The 21,570-nt window shown below is 46.4% G+C and overlaps 1 protein-coding gene across 1 annotated transcript in view; it reads right to left on the bottom strand.

Annotated features, from left to right (window-relative positions):
* Positions 1–11,316, bottom strand: part of LOC137563798 (adipocyte plasma membrane-associated protein-like) — a 33,134-nt gene extending 21,818 nt beyond the window's left edge. Inside the window, exons 1-6 of the mRNA XM_068276748.1 lie at positions 11,205–11,316; positions 6,678–6,767; positions 5,346–5,464; positions 3,206–3,304; positions 1,845–1,994; positions 1,478–1,590 (exon numbers count right to left, since the gene is read on the bottom strand). Coding sequence (XP_068132849.1) covers positions 1,478–1,590; positions 1,845–1,994; positions 3,206–3,304; positions 5,346–5,464; positions 6,678–6,767; positions 11,205–11,206 — 573 coding nt within the window. The 5' untranslated portion in view covers positions 11,207–11,316. The remainder of the gene's footprint in view (positions 1–1,477; positions 1,591–1,844; positions 1,995–3,205; positions 3,305–5,345; positions 5,465–6,677; positions 6,768–11,204) is intronic.
* Positions 11,317–21,570: the final 10,254 nt, after the last annotated feature.

Raw genomic sequence — 21,570 nt, 5'->3', positions numbered from 1 at the left:
CCGCGTTCACCGCTGCTCACGCGGCGTGCGGCGGCTCCTCCATGCGGTGCCGTCATGCTGGATGCGGAAGCAGCCGCCCCGCTCTGAGAGCGAGCGGCTGTGCTTCCGCTCTTCCTTACAGGCTCACAATCTAGTCCCTACCATAGTCATATGTGTATGTATATATGTATGATGTAGTGCATGTATCATAGTCTAGGGCCAACTTAGGGGGACGCCAATGAACTTATCTGTATGTTTTTGGGATGTGGGAGGAAACCGGAGTGCCCAGAGGAACCCCATGCAGACATGGGGAGAACATACAAACCTCCTTGCAGATGTTGACCTGGCTGGGATTCGAACCGGGGACCCAGCAAAGCAAGGCGAGAACGCTAACCACTATCTGCACACAAGTAGCATGGTGGTAAAATTGTGGGAAGATCTTGGAGACTAAATACTTCTTTATATTGTTTCTGATGTCCTGTTGTACGAACACTGGTTTGAAACTAAGTTGGTGATAAGAGTTTGGAGGTCTGGCAGGATATCTTTAACATCTACTTACATCCTGTTGTTTTTACCATTTCTACATGCAGTACGTCATGCACCTTTTCCAAACACAGGCGATACATACCACCACTTCTCCCATCTCTCTGTGCCAACAAGGCCTGTTTAATACACAAATATTGGGATAAAGGGGTGTAAACAGGGAAGGGGGCAATATATGTTTAAGAGAGAATAATCAGGCAAATGTTGTTTTAACCTGGACTGCTCGCTGTTCAAAACTCTCCAAGGTTTAGACCGATAAGCAAATAATCCTGTTTGCTCTTTATCCTGGCCTTGTACTGACCTGGACAGACATAAATATAAAGGTGCGTACACACGCACTACCAACGGCAATGACGGGTCCGTCGGACCCTCCCGCTGGACGGTCTTTAGCCAACAGTACACGCGTGTGTATGCGCTGTGCTGTTTTTGAACGATCCGCTCATCGGATCGTTAACAGCCTTATCAGTCCGCCAACAGCACGTACACACGCGCTACTGTCGGCTAAAAGACGGACCCGTCGTTGCATCTGGTAGTGCGTGTGTACGCACCTAAAATAGTATTCCACTTTGATTGGCTAATATCAGAGATTGCAGAAGAGTTATCACAAACACTTGGGAGTGTTTCTTTTCTAATATTCACTAGATGCTAAGTGTTATAGGAAGATATAGGAAGACAGCCATAATAATTTACATTTTGATTTCAGTTCCCCATAATATTGACATCTACTGGACATTCAAATGCACAATGCCAACAATTCAATACTTCAGCATCCATAGCATGAAGAGCTTCCAGACTTGCAGCAAAACATTATTATTGCAGGGAAGGGAAATGCACGAGGAGGAATTAGGTTCATGTAAGATTTAAACTGTGGATGACTATGTCATATCAGATGACTACAGAAGGACTACAGCTGCAACAAAGAGAATCACGATCATCGACTAAAAGGTCAGCTAACCTCATATCTGTGATGACGGCGTCCCCATTTGCTACTAGAATCTGTAAAAAATATAGTGCCGTTCCGGGACAACTCAAGCCCATTTAAGAATCTGAATGGTATTCCATCCACCCCTGCAAAAGAGATTTATATAAGTTGAAATGCTTGTGCATTGCAAATCATTATAGAATCAACATAAGCGCAATTAAACCAGCACAGGCCTGAACTAGCACTTTATATAAGTTAAATATTAAAATATGCAATGGTCAAGGAAATCAGGGAAAAGGGGCAAATATTTCATCACCCTACAGGAAGCAAAGTACACATTTCCTAACACAGGAGCTTACGGCCTGTGTATATGCTTTTCCTGTCTGTTTTGAGACATCACCTTCTTTGTTAGAGATCAGTATCTGTTTCTCTCCAGTCTCTGGGTGCACCCTGAATAATCCAAAGTAAGAGTCTGCTACAATTAGGTATCCTTCACTATCCATTCGTACCCCATGCGGACGTCCACACTCTGGTTCATAATCCGGAGTGCCTACAAGAAAAACAAACTAGTGGTTGGTGTGCTGATGATTTGAATCTGCCCTTAAAATGTACGTGAATTGACATGCGACATAAGAAACATAGCTACATATAGTACTAGTCCTACTAACATCTTTTCCGAGAGCCGTTTTTTATCATTCCAAAGGTTGATAAGCTAGTGCTTTTATGTAAATGAGGTAGTCAGACAACAGTCCGGTGCAGCCCTGACTCTTCTGGAAAGTAAACAGAAGCCAAAACACTTCTATTTGGCTGAGAAAACAATCCCTGATAGCAGGACAGGACTGAAAAGTTCAAAAAGAAAGCCATTGCAGCTTTTGTTTAGCAGCTGAAAGCAGATTTGATATCTCAAGGGCTGTTTAGAATTTTTTTTTTTTAATTCTCTATTTTTCTATTTCCCACCGCCTGCCAATCAGGGCGATCCTCTCTCATAGGCATCAGCTTATGAGAGGGGATATCGATCGGAGTCTCTCCAGGGGACAGCCGAGTGACACGGCTGTTCATAGTAAAGCGCTGCAGTAGATTGCAGCGCTGTACACTGTAAATAGACTGCGTTTTTTTTGGCAGACTGTTGACGGAGCGGAGCTCGGTCACACAAGTGGGGATGCACGCACATCAGCGCACGATCCTTGCAACTCTCCGCCCGCCAGTCTTGACGCCTTTCGGCGTTAGGCAGTCCCGGGGCTGCCACCTTTCCGACGCCTATCGGCATTAGGTGGTGGGAAAGAGGTTAAAAACACCTGCAGGCGACAACAGGTTAATAGCATCAGTGAGTGCAACCTATGAGCTCAGCACACTGTAACTGTGCTGCAGGCTGCTTTGTCTGGTTTAATATGTACGGCTTTGCAGGCAGACTCATACATTTTGTGGATGAGAATAATGCCCATTATGATGTGACTCCATGCTGTGGATCTTCCACTTGTACTGTAGCAGTGTGCGTGGGTCAGACTGCTTTGGGCTCAGACACAGCAGTGTTAGAAGCATGGAACATACTGTTTTTTATTACCACATTCTTGTCTAGTTGGAAGGAATAAAAAGGCCTTAAGTGAAACTGTTTTAGAACTTAGACACATAGTGAAGTAAATGTTTACAACAACTGGGTCTCCAGGATTAGTATAGAGTCCACTGCTCATCACTAGATCAGAAGGCAAACCCTGCTAGCCTGGAACCAATTATAAGCGAGAAAAAGTTCCACTGATTACTCACCACACCCCGACACGTTCTTTCCCATCTGAGTTATGAGGTTTATTTGTTCCCCATGAATCCTCCACAATTTTCCATCCACAGTTCCAGTGTAAAGGTTTCCTAATAAATGATATATTAATTATCAAGCAGTATGATAATCATCACAATTGGAGAAACACTTCAGTGAATGTTCTAACAGAAAATGTTTGCTTTTATTTGAAGGGTCATTTTAGATCACTGCATGATTTGCAGTATGCTAGTGTTAACACAAACTACTGTATGTTTCAGGCTCATGTATTTCCACTCCCTGCACAAAGCAAGAGGTCTTGTTAGATATTTAGTCATTCCACACTTACACTAAGTGGCTAGCAATCACATGGACACAGCCAACCCGATTGGCCGAGTCAGGTCTCTTTCACATGGGAGGCTGGACTGCGCACTTGCCAGGTAGTTCAGCCTCCCAGCTTGGGGCCATGAGAGCCTTTCAGCTGCAGTTTCATGCAGCCAAATGGCAGCATTTGTAACCCCACAGGTATTACCATTTGACGCGCAGTGACATTACCTGATGGCAAGTCATGTCAGAGCATAGCTGCATCTACACCGCCCATGCAGAGAGCTAGCAAGGGCCCGCCTGGTGCAAGGTAGCAGCTTACAAAGTGAATTCACTGCCTTCAACCTCCCGTAAGTGTGGGGTTAATCCTAGCAATGTATAAAATAAAGGGATTACTCTTTTCGAGTCAGCTCATCAGTTCCTTTGGCTTCCAATATCACCTATACGCTGACAATACCCAAATCTACCTTTCCTTCCTGACTTGGATACTCTAACAGCTTGTGTCCCTGACTGTCTCAATGCAATCGCCTCCTTCATGTCCTCGCATTTTCTAAAACCCCAAGACTGAAATGGTAATCTTCCCACCTCACAATTCCATGCCCTGTCTGACGTCACTATTTTGCCAATTAAAGAGAGTCTGAAGCGAGAATAAATCTCGCTTCAGACCTCATAGATAGCAGGGGCATGTGTGCCCCTGCTAAACCGCCGCTATCCCGCGGCTTGACGGGGTCCCTTCACCCCCAAATCCCCTCCGTAAAGCGGGGGAGCGCTTCCGCATTGGGGCAGGGCTAACCGCCTCAGCCCTGCCCCACGCACGTCTGTCAGACGCGTATATCTCCGCCTCTCCCCCGCCCCTCTCAGTCTTCCTTCACTGAGAGGGGCGGGGGAAGAGGCGGCGATGCGCGTCTGAGAGACGCGACTGGAGGCAGGGTTGCAGCCGTTAGCCCTGCCTCCAGGAAGGGAAGATTTACGACCAAGACTATGACCAAGTCTTGGAGGGGTGGGTTTGGGGGTGAAGGGACCCCCGTTTAGCGGCGTGATATCGGCGGTTTAGCAGGGGCACACATGCCCCTGCTAAGTATGAGCTCTGAAGCGAGATTTATTCTCGCTTCAGAGTCTCTTTAAGTAGCGCCTGTCCCCCAGGCTCACTGTCTAGGTGTAATACTGGTCTCAAGTCTCTCATTCAAACCACACATTGACAAATGATCCTCCTCTTGTTGCTTCCACCTAACACACATCTCCTGCATCCGCCCTTTTCTCAGACAGGACATTATTTAACTTCTTGTACATGCCATGATTATTTCACGACTAAACTATTGCAACTCTCTGCTCTGCAGCCTCCCTGCCAACCGTTTAGCCCTGCTACAGTACATCATGAACGTTGCTGCACGACTCATCCACCTCTCTTCCCACTTCTCCAGCCCAATCACCTGCTGTCAGTCCCTTCACTGGCTGCCAGTTACACAAAGACTACAATTTAAAATCCTTACCTTCGCCTTCAAAGCTCTCCACAACCTAGCTCAGGCATGGGCAGACTTGGCCCTCCAGCTGTTGAGGAACTACAAGACCCACAATGCATTGCAGGAGTCTGACAGCCACAGACATGACTCAAAGGCAAATGCATTGTGGGATTTGTAGTTCCTTAACAGCTGGATGGCCAAGTTTGCCCATGCCGGACTTAGCTCCTTCCTATCTAAATAATCTTATTTCCATATACCATCCTACAGGCAAAAAAAAAAAACAATGTCTAGAATATGCATCAGGGTAATTTATTTCTACTTTACACAACCTTAATAACCCATCTGTACCACTGTTTCATTATGCTTATACCTTCACGATCGCTACAGAAGGATTCTGGTCCTTTCAGCTGTCCGTAGAAGTGTCTTTTCCCTTGATGAATCTTTCTGTTAACAGCCAGTGGTCCAATCAATGCCTGGGGTTTATCAAACCTAGAAATAGGAAAGTTGTGTGATTAGAACATTACTGAGGGAGGTTAGGTATTCTGAAATATGTGAAGAGACAGTCAGCACATGCCTTAAAATGAAATTCCAGTCCATAGACTTTCATGTTACTGTTCACAGTACAGTGTGTAACCTGGCCAGAAACATCTTATTGCACGACGCAGCGTGTTCCTATCAGGTTCAACTGTGTGGAGGCCACAACATCCGCATTATAAAGCACTGAGACGTGCATTCCATGCGTCGGGAACACATGCACAGAATCTCATTCTTGTATGTGTTGTGTAGTGTGAATGATCCCTAAAACCTGTTACACACTACATTTTATTGGCCAATTTTACCACCTCCATGTAGCATGAGGGTCAACAGATTTTGCATACTATTAGCAGATGGTGTAAGTAAACTCATGCTACTTGGAGGTGCTAAAATTCGTCAGTGATTTGCCAATACTGAAGGTGTGTACCGGGCTTACAGTGAACCCGAGGTGAGAGTGATATGGAGGCTGCCATATTTGTTTCCTTTTAAGCAATAACAGTTACCTGGCTATCCTGCTGATCCTCTGCCTCTAATATCTTTAGCCATAGACTCTGAACAAGCATGCAGCAAATTAGGGGTTTGACAATATTGTCAGAACTGACAAGATTAGCTGCATGCTTCTTTCCAGACACTCCGCAGCCAAATAGATCAGCAAAGTTGCCAGGCAACTGGTATTGTTTAAAAGAAAACATACATGTCAGCCTCCATATCCCTCTAACCTCGGGTTCACTTTATTATTCAATTGTGCAGGAAGGACAGTACGTATAAAAATATTTGATGAAGATAAGCTGCTACAACTGGATCCTTACAGCTCTGCTGCACTCTGCACACGGCCCTGCGAGCGGTGTCCATGAGTAAAGCACGGGGTTTCCACTATTTGTAGCTATAAGTAACCCCGAGCTACCCTCGGGAGTACAGCCAAGGATGTTAAGGCACAGTCATCACTAGAATGATTTTGGGCCATGCTCACGACTTCTGTCTGGTGTCCGTAAAAATCATGCAGGTCGTCAATGGAATGGACACTGGTTGTCTAATGATTAACATGTGATCTGCCAACATGTTAGTTCGTCTGTGAGTTAAACCATTTGTTGGTGTGAAACACACACACACACACACACACACACACACACACACACACACACACAGCTAGTGCACCAGGAAAACTTACGTGAATGGCTCTGGATCTATTGGAGACGGTAACAGATAGAATCCAAGAACAACAGCAAGAAGAGCAGCAGAAAACCCCCACTTGAGATACCTGCCATAAACAAACAGCAATGAATGAGGAAAGACAAACCAGGTACATATAGGAAAGACAAACCAGGTACATATAGGCAATCCACAGAGCTGTTAACACATGGAAAGTCGGGTGAACACACAAATACAGTGAAGCCTCACATGCATTTTTCCAATCTCAAACCCTTTTTAAAAATAAATGAAAATCGTGATGACTTGTGCACAGTGGTGCGATGCGATTTTAGAAAAATCACAATCGCAGTGACTGCTGCGCAGTTTGAGCATTTGAAAAATTGCATACAAAAATGTGATTGCATTATATATTTTATAGGTCAAATCCCAGGAGACCTTGCAACTTCCCATTAAAGGAATTTTTAGCCAATCACCAATGACAAGAAAATACAAGCGCATTAAAAAAATGCATGCAAAAACACATCACAAAAACGCAAGCACCGTTTGCAATTTTAAAATTACGATTGCGCTTGGCGACCTTTAGTATGTACAGGTCCTGTACATCAAATGTCTAGAATGGAAGATGCAGTCACTGAAGAGCTGGGTAAGTAAATGCCTGTTTATGACCCATGCAATCTGAGCACTCACTACCTGAATGCACCACCAATCTCTCATGTAATTACAATGCAATATAACCCTGGAAATACGGATCCAGCACAGCTTACAGGGAATGCAGAGACGGAGGGACACACACTGTTACGGGATCACAGCATTTACTTTTGTGCATATTCTTCATGCTCGCAGCACCGGTGCAGACTTTACTGCTGTCTAGTGATGAGCACGAATTTCACATCATAATTTGCAATTACTGTACGATGCGAAATCATAATGCATGAATTACCTAGTCACTCACCAATTGCTTGAAGAAGCAGGTCGTGAAACGCATTGCAACAATAAGTTGTGAGCTATACTGAAAAAGACCCATTGGGGTGGATTCATCAAGCTGTGCTGCTAAAGTAGCGCTGCTTAAAGAGAACCCGAGGTGTGTTTAAAGAATGTTATCTGCATACAGAGGCTGGATCTGCCTATACAGCCCAGCCTCTGTTGCTATCCCAAACCCCCCTAAGGTCCCCCTGCACTCTGCAATCCCTTATAAATCACAGCCGTACTGTGAGGCTGTGTTTACATCTGTAGTGTCAGTCTCAGCTGCTCCCCCGCCTCCTGCATAGCTCCGGTCCCTGCCCCCGTCCCTTCCCTCCAATCAGCAGGGAGGGAAGGGATGCAGGCGGGGACTGAAGTTCTGCAGGAGGCGGGGAGAGCAGCAGACTGACACTATAGAGATAAACACAGCCAGCTCTGACAAGCTGTTTGTCAGCAGCGTGGCTGTGATTTATGAGGGATTGCAGAGTGCAGGGGGACCTTAGGGGGGTTTGGGATAGCAACAGAGGCTGGGCTGTATAGGCAGATCCAGCCTCTGTATGCAGATAATATTCTTCAAACCCACCTCGGGTTCTCTTTAATGACAGGAGTGCAAGCTCAGGACATGCTATGCTGTGGTAGTGCAGCTAGCGTGTGCTGGTAAGTTACGCTCGTCCCTCCGAACTAACGGCCGCTCCACTGAACCCGCCCTGAGCCAACCGGCAGGTCCAGTGGCTTTAATTGACATGATCCCAGCACTTTGATTGGCCCAGTAGGCTGCCTGTCGCTTGAGGGCAGGTTCAGTGGAGCGGCCATTAGTTTGGAGGAGCGACTAACTTACCAGCACAAGCTAGCTGCACTACCACAGCATAATGCGCGCTCCTGTCATGGGCTTGATGAATCTAAGTCCACTACTGCCTTCCACTTTTTAATTGTTTTTAGTGTATTTTATTCTTTCTGGCATCTGTTTATCCTATATCAATCTACTTGCTGTACACTCTTGGTGGAGGGGTGCCACCCTTTTCTTGTATACTACTGAGAGTGACTTCTTAAAGGACAAATGAGGTGAGCAGGGACATGTATTTTACGTACCTGGGGCTTCTTCCAGCCCCTAGAAGTCTTGTGGGTCCCTCGCCGCAGCTCCGGTGTATCCCCCGTTGGCTGCACATAAGGCTCACCGATTCGATGGAACCAGATGCTCACATTTATGTGTTTTGTTAATGTATGTGTTTTAATACACATACTTATGGTGACCAAAAGACTTATCGTTGTGTACACTGACCATCTGCATTGCATAAATATGTGCTCTGCCACATTATAATGCTACAGACACAAATGTAGCAGATGTGTAAAAGGGCTCACAGAGAAGCTGAGTCTGATCAGTGAGCTCTACATGTCCCTTGTGCACCGGCTGTCTGCTTCCTTTTAACGAAGTGCTATACAGTATGAAAGGGTTACACTGCAAGAATAATGACTTCAGAACTTGCCTTTACCTGGCAAGGTGATTCTGTTGCTGTCAGGAGTGTAACTAATCAGCATTCTCCACGTCACTTACATGCAGAGATAACGTGCAGACGATGAGGCAAATTTGTCAAAATCAGTGCAACGAAAATTGGAGAACTAGTGCAGAAGTGGATTCTCAGCCTGTAAATACTGATGGGTCACTAAGCAAATGTTCCGTTTTTGCACTAATGCTCCGTGCACTAGTTTTCAGGTGGATTCACACTTTTCATGTTGCATAACGCACACATTTTGTGTGTGTGTGAACTGCAATGTGCTTGTTATACCATACACATGAAATGGAATTTGAAGTGAAAATAAACGTATGAGATAATGAAGGTGTGTGTACAGGGCCAGCTTTACCATAAGGCATTGTAGCCACGTGCCGACTGGCGCTAATGATGGAAAGGCGGCTGACTTCCCTCCTCAAGTGCCTCCCTCCTTCCCTATGGAGAGTCCTGAGCGGAGTGTAAATGAGAGGTTACTCACCCGGATCCCTGCATTCCATTGACCAGAACTCCGTTCAGTCGGGGACACCTCTAGCTTCCTAATAATTGGGAGCACCTCTAGCTACTTAATACGGAGGATAGCACAGGCTACCTAATGCTAAGGGGCACATGTAGCTACCTATGATGGGCCAGGGAACTAAGGGAGAAGGGACAAGCTGGGCAAGGCAGCACACTTGTGGTGCGGTTCGGCAGCTATTTGTAGGTTAATGGAGGGCGAAGTCTAGGGTGACAGACATCTGTGCCTATAGGCTCCTGTGAGGTAAATCTGGGCCTGTGTGTGTAGGGCAGCTAAAAAAGAGAACATTAATCGCAAAGAACAAAGCCTCATATTGTTTCCAATACAGGAAGAGTTAAGAAACGTCGGTTTCTATGCAAAAGAGCTTCTCTGAGCTCTCTCACCAACTTGGTCACCTGGCAGGGGCGTAGCAATAGGGGGTGCAGAGGTAGCAACCGCATTGGGGCCCTTGGGCCAGAGGGGCCCCGAAGGGCCCACCCTCAACTACAGTATTGGCTCTCTTTTGGTCCTGTGCTCATAATAATCACTTCAATAGATGCTTTGTATAGTGGTAATCATTAATAAACTGTTCCCCATCCCCTTCTTGCACCTCTGACACTGTAGTTGCCATTGGCGAAATTTGGTGCGCCGTATTAATTGTTATGTATAGAGTGCTTGGGGGGCCCCATTGTAAAACTTGCATCGGGGCCCACAGCTCCTAAGCTGCGCCACTGTCACTTGGGTCAGAGACAGTCCTATTTTCACTTATACATCAAAGAAACAGTGAGAGGCAGCTTCAGATAAGGTTTTACTGGGGGGGGTGTTGCAGAATTACTCTGTGAAGGACTCTTCATGTACATACAATTATATGGGCAGTGAGTTCACCAGTGGCAACAAAGCACAACGCTATACATATAACTTTGCATTAAAAAAAAAAAAAAAAAAATCCTTTTTGAAGAGAATTATAAAAAAACAATACAAAATAACAAAAAGAAAAAAAATACTTAAAATAGTAGTTGGCAAAATAAGATTTTTTTTTTTATCTTTATGCTTTTTGTTTAAATGCATAGGATTAAATATTTCACATTGGACAAAAATATAACACAGATACCAAGATTAGCGGGTATTACTGGAGAAAGAGTCAAACCACTAAGCAACAATAAATAAAATAATCCAGCACTGAACTGAGAGGGGTTTGTATTGGTGGCGGTGAAGTGGTTAAGCCTAAAATATCTCCTCAGGTCAGAAGTTCACCACTGATGCCAACCCTACTCCTATTTCTGGCTGTGCTACAGGCTGGTGGTGAATGCGAATCTTCCAACATGTTGGCACAAGACTACCTGGCTACAAATAGAACTTCCCGCATATGAGCAAGTGAATTTATAACGAATGCACACTGAAAACAGGTGAATAAATCAGTTCTATACGTTCAGTTTCACTGTAATAAACAAATCTATCTGAGCTACCACTAGAATGAAGACGCCTCTTTTCACCTGTGAGAACTGCAACCAACCGGCTCTTGTGAACTGCATGCAGGTAGCTCACCCCGTTACCCCGCAATCATTAGCCCGGTGCTCCTGCTTACATGCTCGGCGTCCTGATAGTTATCCTGCGTCCTGGCTGGGGAGCGCTTTCCTCTCGCCGCACACAAGAATAATATAGCGCTGCATATATGGGGAGAGCAGCGCCGCTCCCGGCTGGGATCACAGAGGAGGAGCTGTGCGGGCTGCGGGGTCATACAGAGTCCACGCTGTATCACCGAGCCTTGCGCAATCCCAGCATCCTCTCCGCGGAAGGGCTATCTGTGGATCCTACAAGATGGTGAAGAATCATCTTTCTTATCATGGTGTAGATGTCTGTCTGATCATGCAAAATTATTTCTTTCATCATAGGTAACGATATTGATTGTAAATAAATACATAAATCTGACTTTTCTCACAGCAAATAAAATATAACCAGGGCCGCCATCAGAAATTTTAGGGCCCCTCACACATCATCAGACCTGGGCGCCGGCGCCCCCCCCCGATGAACCCGCCCTAATTTGGAATGATGGATGATTGCACAACAACCCAAATTTTCACCTTCAGTACAGGTAGGTAGGCAGCAAGGAATAGGTTCCCCCTGTAGAGGGTATCCAGGTATAGTTAACAGCACTATAGCTAGCCAATATTGTTGCCCCCTGTATAGGTAGCTTAGTATAGTTGCCCCTGTATAGTTAGCTAGTAAAGTTACCCCCAGTATAGGTAGTTAGTATAGTTGCCCCAGTAGAGGTAGTCTAGTTGCCCCCAGTATAGGTAGTATAGTTGACAAAGTATTGGTAGTATAGCTTCCCAATATAGGTTAGCAGAGTCAGTGGCAGTGGGCGGGGAATGACTCACCTGACTTCCATGTTTCTGATACCAGAGCGCTGGGTGCCACAGGTCTCCTCCGCCTTCAATGCTGTGCACTGTACTTCCACTAATCAGGAAGTTCAGTGAGTGGCACTGAAGGCGGAGAAGACCTGTGGCAACCAGCGCTCTGGTGTCTGGAATGGTCAAAAACAGCCAGTGACATGACTATGTACTCTGTAAAGTGCTGCAGAAGATGCCAGTGCTATATAAATATCCCTGTCACCCCTAAATATTGTCTGTAACCTAAACTAATGTCCAGTGCTGCGTAATATGTTGGCGCTTTATAAATACAACAAAAATAATAATAATGTAGTAGGACATTAGAGTATGACTATGGTGGGATTAGATTGTGAGCTTCTCTGAGGACAGTCAGTGACATCACCATGTACTCTGTAAAGTGCTGCGGGAGATGAGCTATAATACATAATTATAATAACTTGGTAGGCCATTAGTGACATTGGTCAGATTAGATTGTGAGCTTCTCTGAGGGACAGTTAAAGGAAAGATCCACACTTGTAATAAAAAACAAACTGCCCTTATCTGGGGCTTCTTTCAGCTCCTGACAATCGATCGGTGCCCTCGCCGCAGCTCCTGCGTCTCCCGGTGTCCAGCGGTGAAGAAGCCGACCTCGCGAGGTCGGGTCGGCTTCTGTGCGCTCCATGGTGGGGGGTCACGTGGTGTAAGCAACGTCATCTGGTCGCCTGCGCAGTAGAGACCCGATGACGTCCCTACACCACGTGACCCCCACCGTGGAGCGCACAGAAGCCGACCCGGAAGCCGAGCTGGTGAGGTCGGCTTCTTCACCGCTGGACACCGGGAGACGCAGGAGCTGCGGCGAGGGCACCGATCGGCTGCCAGGAGCTGAAAGAAGCCCCAGATAAGTGCAGTTTGTTTTTTATTACAAGCGCGGATCTTCCCTTTAAGTAACAAGATAATATACTATACAGCACTGTGAAAACAGTCAACGCTATATAAATACATAAGAATAATGAGACAGAGATAAGTGAAAAAAACACAGCAGAGAGAAGGCAGGTAGATTGGAGGGACAGTAGAAGATAACAAACAGATCAGGAAAGTGGGAGAGTCACAGAAGAGAGGAGGTACAGAAGGAGAGTTGGGAAGAAAATAGGTAGATAGGAAGGAGAGATGTTGGGAAATGGAGGACAGTCAAGAGTGAATGTGGGAGAGACAGACAGGGGGGCATGCTGAAGCACTGGGAGGAGGAATACAAGAGGAGGGAGGGAGACAGGGAGATGGGGCATATGGGAGCAGAGACTAGCAGGGCAGTCAGACAGGGCAGTCACACAGGCACTTTATAGCAATACCTTCTAATCTCCTGTCATCAGAGGGGGGCTCCTCACACAGCTCTCTCTCACATGCTCACATGACAGCCGTGTCTGCTGTCACTGTGCTCCTGGAATTCCATCCTGTCCCTCTGGCTGGAGCTGGCTCTCTCTTCTCCTGCCCTGCTGTCCATCAGGGGGATGCAGGGGGGCGCAGACTGGCCAGCTTCTAAAGTCAGGGGCCAGCAGCATGGTCCAGCCTGACATCAGGCTTGACTGGCAGTGGGCGGGGTTAGGGGCGTAGCTACACGCAGTAAACATTGTGTCTGTGGCTGAAGAAAGGAGGAGAGGCGTGGAGCAGAGCTTTTCCTTCCTGTCTATTGGCTAGCCAGCTTCAGGGGACGGAGGGGAGAGACTTGAGTGCCTAGCACGCTGCACTCACATGTAGCATTGCCCTGAAGCTGGCTGCCGCTGCTGACAGGAGGTCGGGTCGGGGCATAAATAAACGCAGGTGTTGCAGCTGCGAGCGGCCGGTGCTCCAGTCCAGTGTAGTTAGAGCAAAGCTACAGAAAAATGGGTACCGATGTCTGCATTTGTGGACATTGGCAGCCATTTTCTTGTAGCCTGCTCTAACTACCGAGCAGAGAAGTAGGGGGAGAAAGACCAGAGTGGGACCCGGGGACACATATAACAGGTGCTGCAGGTCAGAGGGGGGGCCCGGGCCCCCTGGGAGCTTGGGGCCCATCACTGTAGTGCTGTTTGTCCCCCCCTGATGGCGGCCCTGAAAATAACTTAACATTGTTCCTGAGCAAGCGTATGTATCTTTTTACAATGTAGTTTTGGAAGACCAGAGCTGCAGAGGCACATAAAGGAATCACACTTGCAGGGGCGTAACTAGAAATCACTGCGAAAATTTGGATGCCCCTCCCCCCCCATAGGTACCAAATAATTGTAATAGGGCAGCGCTTCACTATAAAATAATTGTAATGGGGCAGCGCTTCACTATAAAATAATTGTAATGGGACAGCGCTTCACTATAAAATAATTGTAATGGGGCAGCGCTTCACTATAAAATAATTGTAATGGGGCAGCGCTTCACTATAAAATAATTGTAATGGGGCAGCGCTTCACTATAAAATAATCATATTGTAAAGTGGGCAGCATTTCACCGTAAAATAATCATAAAGTGGGCAGCATTTCACCATAAAAAAAAATCGTAAAGTGGGCAGCAGTCACCAGAAAATCGCAATGTGGGCAGCAGTCACCAGAAAATCGCAATGTGGGCAGCAGTCACCAGAAAGTTGTGCAGTGGGCAGCATTCACTAGAACATCGTACAGTGGGCAGCATTCACTAGAACATCGTACAGTGGGCAGCAGTCACCAGAAAATCGCAATGTGGGCAGTGTTCACCAGAAAATCAGGCAGTGTTCACCAGAAAATCGTACAGTGAGCAGCGTTCACCAGAAAATCGTACAGTGGGCAGCGTTCACCAGAAAATCGTACAGTGGGCAGCGTTCACCAGAAAATCGTACAGTGGGCAGCAGGCACCAGAAAATAATATAGTGGGCAGCAGTCACCAGAAAATCGCAATGTAGGCAGCAGTCACCAGAAAATCGTACAGTGGGCAGCAGGCACCAGAAAATAATATAGTGGGCAGCAGTCACCAGAAAATCGCAATGTGGGCCACAGGCACCAGAAAATCGCAATGTGGGCCACAGGCACCAGAAAATCGCAATGTGGGCAGCAGGCACCAGAAAATCGCAATGTGGGCAGCAGGCACCAGAAAATCGCAATGTGGGCAGCAGGCACCAGAAAATCGCAATGTGGGCAGCAGACACCAGAAAATCTCAATGTGGGCAGCAAGCACCAGAAAATCGCAATTTGGGCAGCAGTCAACAGAAAATAGTACAGTGGGCAGTACCTGTAAAAAAAAAACAAAAAAAAAACAATTCACTCACCTGCCTGGCAGAAGTCTCCTCTCCTGGCCTCAGATCCCCCGACGATCCTCCTGCAGCACATCTCCCGCACTGACAGGCAGAGTGCATGGCTACGGCAAGATGGCCCCCGAAGCCCTGTACTGGAGACAAAAATAGTCTCCAGAGCAGGGCTTCGGCAGCCATCTTGCCGTAGCCCTGCTCTGCCTCCCGGGAGACTGCAGGCTGCGGGGAATGAACTGGCACGGCATCTATTAGACGCTGCGGCCAGTTCCACACCTGGCTGGGGGGTCCTAGCATCGGGCGGGCGGCAGCGCTCCCCCCGCACATGGCTGGCAGGCCGTGGAGGGGCCCTGGGCCCCTCTGCGGCTGAGGGGGTCGCATCCCCGGTGGTTACGCTGGTGCACACTTGGATTTACAGAAAAGGCAATATTTTTCCATGCATATGTAGGTATGCAAGCTTTCTTCTGTATCTGATGTCATGCAAAGAGAGGTTTGCCTTCTTAAAAGGAGTACAGTAAGGGGAAAAAAAAAAAGTTAAAAAACTTACCTGGGGCTTCTAATTGCTCTTCCCCGCCTCAAACATCCTGTGCCCGCCACTCACCGATGCACTGGTCCCCGCCACCGGTTCACTTCCGGAATGTGCAACTTTAAATTGGGAAAACCACGCAGTACGCTCCTGATGAGGTCAGCGGAAGAGGACACGCCGTGCAGGCACAGTGTTTTTCCTACTTTAAAGTCGCAAATTCCGGAAGTGAACCAGAGGCGAGGAACATAGCATTGGCGAGTGGCTGCACAGGAACAGGACATCTTGGGGGGGGGGGGGGGGGGAGAACAATAATTAGAAGCCCCAGGTAAGTTCAACTCTTTTCCCCTAGCCCCCTACAGTACTCCTTTAAGCGCCTTTCCCCACTAGTTAACTTGTGCATTAAGACACACAACAGGATGGCAGGAAGTTGCAATTCAATGCTCATTAGCGGCGCTTGTTCTACTTTACCCAATGGCAAATCGCCTGCGTTGTGTGATAAAAATGTTCCCAGTGGCATTACAACGCAACACTAGAACACTTTAATGTGAATAGCAACATGAGTCCATAGACTTTCATTTTACCTTGCATGTCGCATCCTATGTGTGGGCCATCAGAATGGATGGCACAGCACTTAGTCATTAGCGCAGAGTCTTTGGGCGAGGCTCCCTTATGATCCTCCTGGTCACACATGGAGCGCACCCCAAGAGGCTGCAGCTTTGAAGCACTGAGTCCTCCAGGAGAGAAGGGCAATATAAATGTTATTCTTCACATTCTCCAATTACCACCTGGGCTTCACCCAGCAGCAGTGTGAGCCCTGGAAGCCCCACCCTCTGCACCATTATACAATCGCAACAGCTGTGTAAAGTTGCATTGCACTTATTAAAGTATGCTTTACCGCCACTGTAAATGCAGACGTTGCATGCTGAATGCACAGCATGCTGTGAATTATTCCGATGGAACTCACTGCACCAGTGATGCGCTGATGTGAACGTACCATAAAAAGTTACTTGCATTGCGTTATGATGCAATTATATTGCCCACTGTGAAGGAACGCAATGGACACAGTTTGAAAGGAACAGCAAGGAATACACTTTATGGCATATTTTCCCATGATTCCTAGATTTCCATTGTTCTGCCTTCGGGTTTTCCCACATGCGATTTGTTACATCAATTCATGATTTTTAGGATGTAGCACAATACACTGCAATTGTAAATGTGCGCATTGTGTGGAAAAAAGCAGAAAGCTCTTGGATTTAAGATTGCGGGGAAAACCAAAAAGAAGCATGCGATTCACAAAGTAGGCCACTGAGGCAGGAGTCACTCACACACAAAAAAAAAAAAAAAAAATTCAAGCACCACTGTGAGCCCCAGTGAAGTCAATGGCTCGCTTGGGAAATTTTTGTGTTCGATCACATTCCATTTCCAGATCAGTAAGCTTTCTTTTTTTTTCTTTTGCATTTTCTACTTCAACACAACACAGAAAATCATAGATGGAGAAACACGGGAGCAAGTGCACCTCCTGCCTTTCTAGAATGGCCACTGCGGCAGTGCACAATTCAAGCAAGTGTATTGCCCTGTCATCTGGGCAAGAATGACCTGCTGAGATACTGCTGCAGAGAAGCTGGCTGAGTGATGGTAATTGCCAAGGTTACTAGCAACCAGCCCTTGGTGGAAGGCTTAGTGTGCTGCGCTTTCCTCCTATTAAACATCACAATTTGCTACACAAAGGAAATTGGGTGTTTGAAACAAACACCATTCCTGTTAACATGGAAGTCAGTTTTTCACTTGAACATAAGCCGATCAAATGCACTTTATTGCCCCACTTTCACGTTACATACAATCTCAACTAGCCAGCTATGTGCAATGCTTTAGATTTTGCCTTAAATGATCAGGAGAACAGAGCTCGAGGTGGGCTTAAAAAAAAAAAAAAAAAAAAAAAAAAAAAAAGCAAGCTACCCGGATTTGCGGGGCTGAGTGGATCAGGTAGCCACGAAAAAACGCAGCTCATGTGGGCCACAATGGCCCACTTTCGCTTGACGCTGCACCGAGAGACTGTGTTGTATCTCATAGCGTGCAGGGAGGCAGGGAAGCGGCAGGGGACACAGCCAGAGCCGGATTAAGGCTAAATGGGGCCCTAAGCAAAGTAACTGATTTGGGCCCCCCCATCATGTCGTAATAGAATCAGAAGATGCAGCTGCACAGCAATATGCCGCACACACTGGGCAGCCGAGCTACTGTTTGCTATGGGCAACAGCACGCTTTCCTCTGTGGGTGCACAATGCAGGGAATAGCAGCGGCAAAATGCAGAGTGAGAGATGAATGGCTGGGACATTTGCACTCAGGGGCTGGGGCACCTCTGTGAAGAGGGCGCCAGATATCACAGCAGCAGCACTTTCCCCCTGCATCTCCAGCCTGGCAATAGCAGAAAGCTCTGGACACCGCCAAACCGGAAGCCGTTCCCCAGACAGAATTACATAACCACTCCCACCACCGAACAACCAATTTCCTCCCAAACTAGACAGCCACCATGCAGCCTCCATCCCAGTGAATACGATAGTCCAGCAGAGAAGGCAGCCGCAGTGGGGGAGAATGACAGCACCAGATGAATCACATTCACCTATTGCGAGCCAAGCAATAGAGGTCCCGTCATCCGGAGCCCATCTGTCTCCTCTAGAGTGCTGCCGCTCTGTTACTACTACTATTACTACTTCCTGTCTGATCTGAGAATCAGGAAGTTCAGAGCGAGCCGCTGCACTGTAGAAGAGACAGATGGGTTTCAGATGACGGGATCTCTATCGCTTGGATCATGGATAGGTGAGTGAGCGTTTGCCATCTACTGCTATCATTCTTGCTGCAGCTGTGGTTCTCTGTGGGAAGGAAGGGTGGAGTGGGCAGCGGCAGAGCGCACAGTAGCAGGAGGGGGACCTAGGAGGAGAGCCTGGCTCTGAAGACAATCAGCAGCGCACGACATCATTTGACAAGACAAGACAAATAACATTTATATCACGCTTTTCTCCTGGTGGACTCAAAGCGCCAAAGCTGCAGCCACTAGGACGCGCCCTATAGGCAGTAGCAGTGTTAGAGAGACTTGCCTACGGTCTCCTACTGAATAGGTGCTGGCTTACTGAACAGGCAGAGCTGAGATTCGAACCTTGGTCTCCTGTGTCAGCGGCAGAGCCCTTAAAGGGACTCCAAGCAGTGCCTGTGGATATGCCTTTAAGCATACCCACAACTAATTCATTACATCCTCACACCTAGCAGCATGATGTTTGTAATTATATCCCCCTGGGTTCCTTATATTTCATTGCATTGTGCTGAATAGAGCTGCCAACTTTGGAGAAAAGTCGTCCTGTGGCCGTGATTTCGATCGCGAAAATATCGAAAACTAAAAGGCACAGAGCAGCCGTTTATATATCATTGGAAAGAGGAGAAAAAGAGCTTTAAAATGATATGCATCTTTCCATAGTTACTGCACTGCTCAGAGTCCCTTTAACCATTATACCATCCAGCCACCGCTGACTTTGGAGAAAAGTCGTCCTGTGGCCGCGATTTCGATCGCAAAAATATCAAAAACTAAAAGGCATAGAGCAGCCGTTTATATATCATTGGAAAGAGGAGAAAGAGAACTTTAAAATGATATGCATCTTTACATAGTTACTGCACTGCTCAGAGTCCCTTTAACCATTATACCATCCAGCCACCGCTGACTTTGGAGAAAAGTCGTCCTGTGGCCGCGATTTCGATCGCGAAAATATCGAAAACTAAAAGGCATAGAGCAGCCGTTTATATATCATTGGAAAGAGGAGAAAGAGAGCTTTAAAATGATATGAATCTTTCCATAGTTACTGCACTGCTCAGAGTCCCTTTAACCATTATACCATCCAGCCACCGCTGACTTTGGAGAAAAGTCGTCCTGTGGCCGCGATTTCGATCGCGAAAATATCGAAAACTAAAAGGCATAGAGCAGCCGTTTATATATCATTGGAAAGAGGAGAAAGAGAGCTTTAAAATGATATGCATCTTTCCATAGTTACTGCACTGCTCAGAGTCCTTTTAACCATTATACCATCAAGCCACCGCTGACAGGATGGCAAGGGCTGGCTTATGTGCTGATGGGGCCCCTTTGACTCTGAATGGGGCCCCAAGCGACTGCTTTTGTTGCCTGATCGGTAATAGGCCCTGGACACAGCCAATGAGAGAGAGCTGCCCAATGGCAGCTCTGTAAACCCTGTAGGAACACCTCTGGGGGGCATTTTAAACACTTCAGCCTGCAGGTGTTTTCACCTTCAGGAACGGAGCAATTTTTCACCTGTCAGCGCTCATCCCATTCATTCGCCAATAACTATCACTACACATCACATATGAATGATCTGTATCTTGTTTTTTCGCCACAAATTAAGGTTTTTGTGAGCGATACTTGTTTTCAGTAATTACTTTATTTTCTATGCATTTTGAAGGCAAATACACACAAAAAAGAAAAAAATACACTATTTATCCAATTCTACCCCCTATAGTTTTAAAATAAGCAATGCTACTATAAATAAAACCCACCCATTGTATTTGCCCATTACTCCCGGCTATCACAACATTTAAATTATGTTCCTAGTACAATGTATAGCGACCATAGATTTAGAAATAAGTGCATTTTTTCTGTGTTTTTTTTTTTGTGTCCCATCAATTGGAAGCCATTTTTTACTAATATTAATGTAATTAAATCACTTCCACAGCCCCCTCCCCCAGTTACCAAGCAAACAATTTAAAATATTAAAGAAACAAACAACAAAAAAAATCCATTAATAGTTGCCTTAGGGACTTATTTTTAATATGTATGTCATGAGTATTTAGGCCCCGTTCACACTGCACGCGTTTCTAGCCGCGTTTTGGAAACGCGTGCAGGTGGCCGACACGCACGACATCAGACATTGCATAGAGTGCAATGTCTGATGTTCACACTGCATGCGTTCCGGACCTGTGCGGTCCGGGAACGCATGCTGCACGCATTTTTTGTAAAAACGCGTGGCTGTCCCATTCACTTTTCAGTGATGGGATCAGCCACGCAACGCACACAAACGCAGATGGCGTGCGTTCGCATGCGTTGCGTTCCGCATGCGTGGCCATCCGCGTTTGTGATGTGAACGGGGCCTTACTGCGCTTGTTTTTTTAATACAAAATCTGTGCAGGGTAATTTCACTTTTTGCCATTAGATGGCAATAAACACTCCTTGGTTTACAAGGCAGTGTTTTAACAGTAAATGCAGTAAAAAAAAAAAAAACCCACCAAAACATTATTATGAATGGACATGGCCTCTGATCAGGGTCATGTCCTTTAATCACAGGCATTGCAATTGGTTCAGAGAAGCTTTCTTTCTCTTCCCCAATCACAGACATGGAAAACCGACAGGGTGCGCAGGCCGCAGTACCGCTGTTTGCAAACTGGACGAGAATTCTCGTCCAGTTTGCCTTTAGCTGCGTCTATCTGGACAAAAATACTCATCCAGATAGGCTTAAAGTGGGTTGGAAGTCCAAATTAAGTGAAAAAAATAAAATATCATTCAATAGGAAAGTACTTGTTCAGCCTACCTTTCCCATTGATTTTAGTGTTCACAGGCAGAATTTATTTAAAAAAGTAATTTGAAAAAAGAAACATTTTTATGCTGGTTTCCATCTTGACTGCTCTGTGATGCCAAAAGTGACATCACTTCTGCCCTTTTCTTTTTTAACCCAACCCCTCCCTGCTGTCCCTCCCACAGCACACATCACCTTGACAACAAGCTTACATCAATGTGTAAACCTCCCTAAGGCCTCGTTCACATTAG

This window comes from Hyperolius riggenbachi, chromosome 3 (genome assembly GCF_040937935.1).
Source record: "Hyperolius riggenbachi isolate aHypRig1 chromosome 3, aHypRig1.pri, whole genome shotgun sequence".
NCBI lineage: Eukaryota > Metazoa > Chordata > Amphibia > Anura > Hyperoliidae > Hyperolius > Hyperolius riggenbachi.
This window is presented reverse-complemented; position numbering and strand designations above follow the sequence as displayed.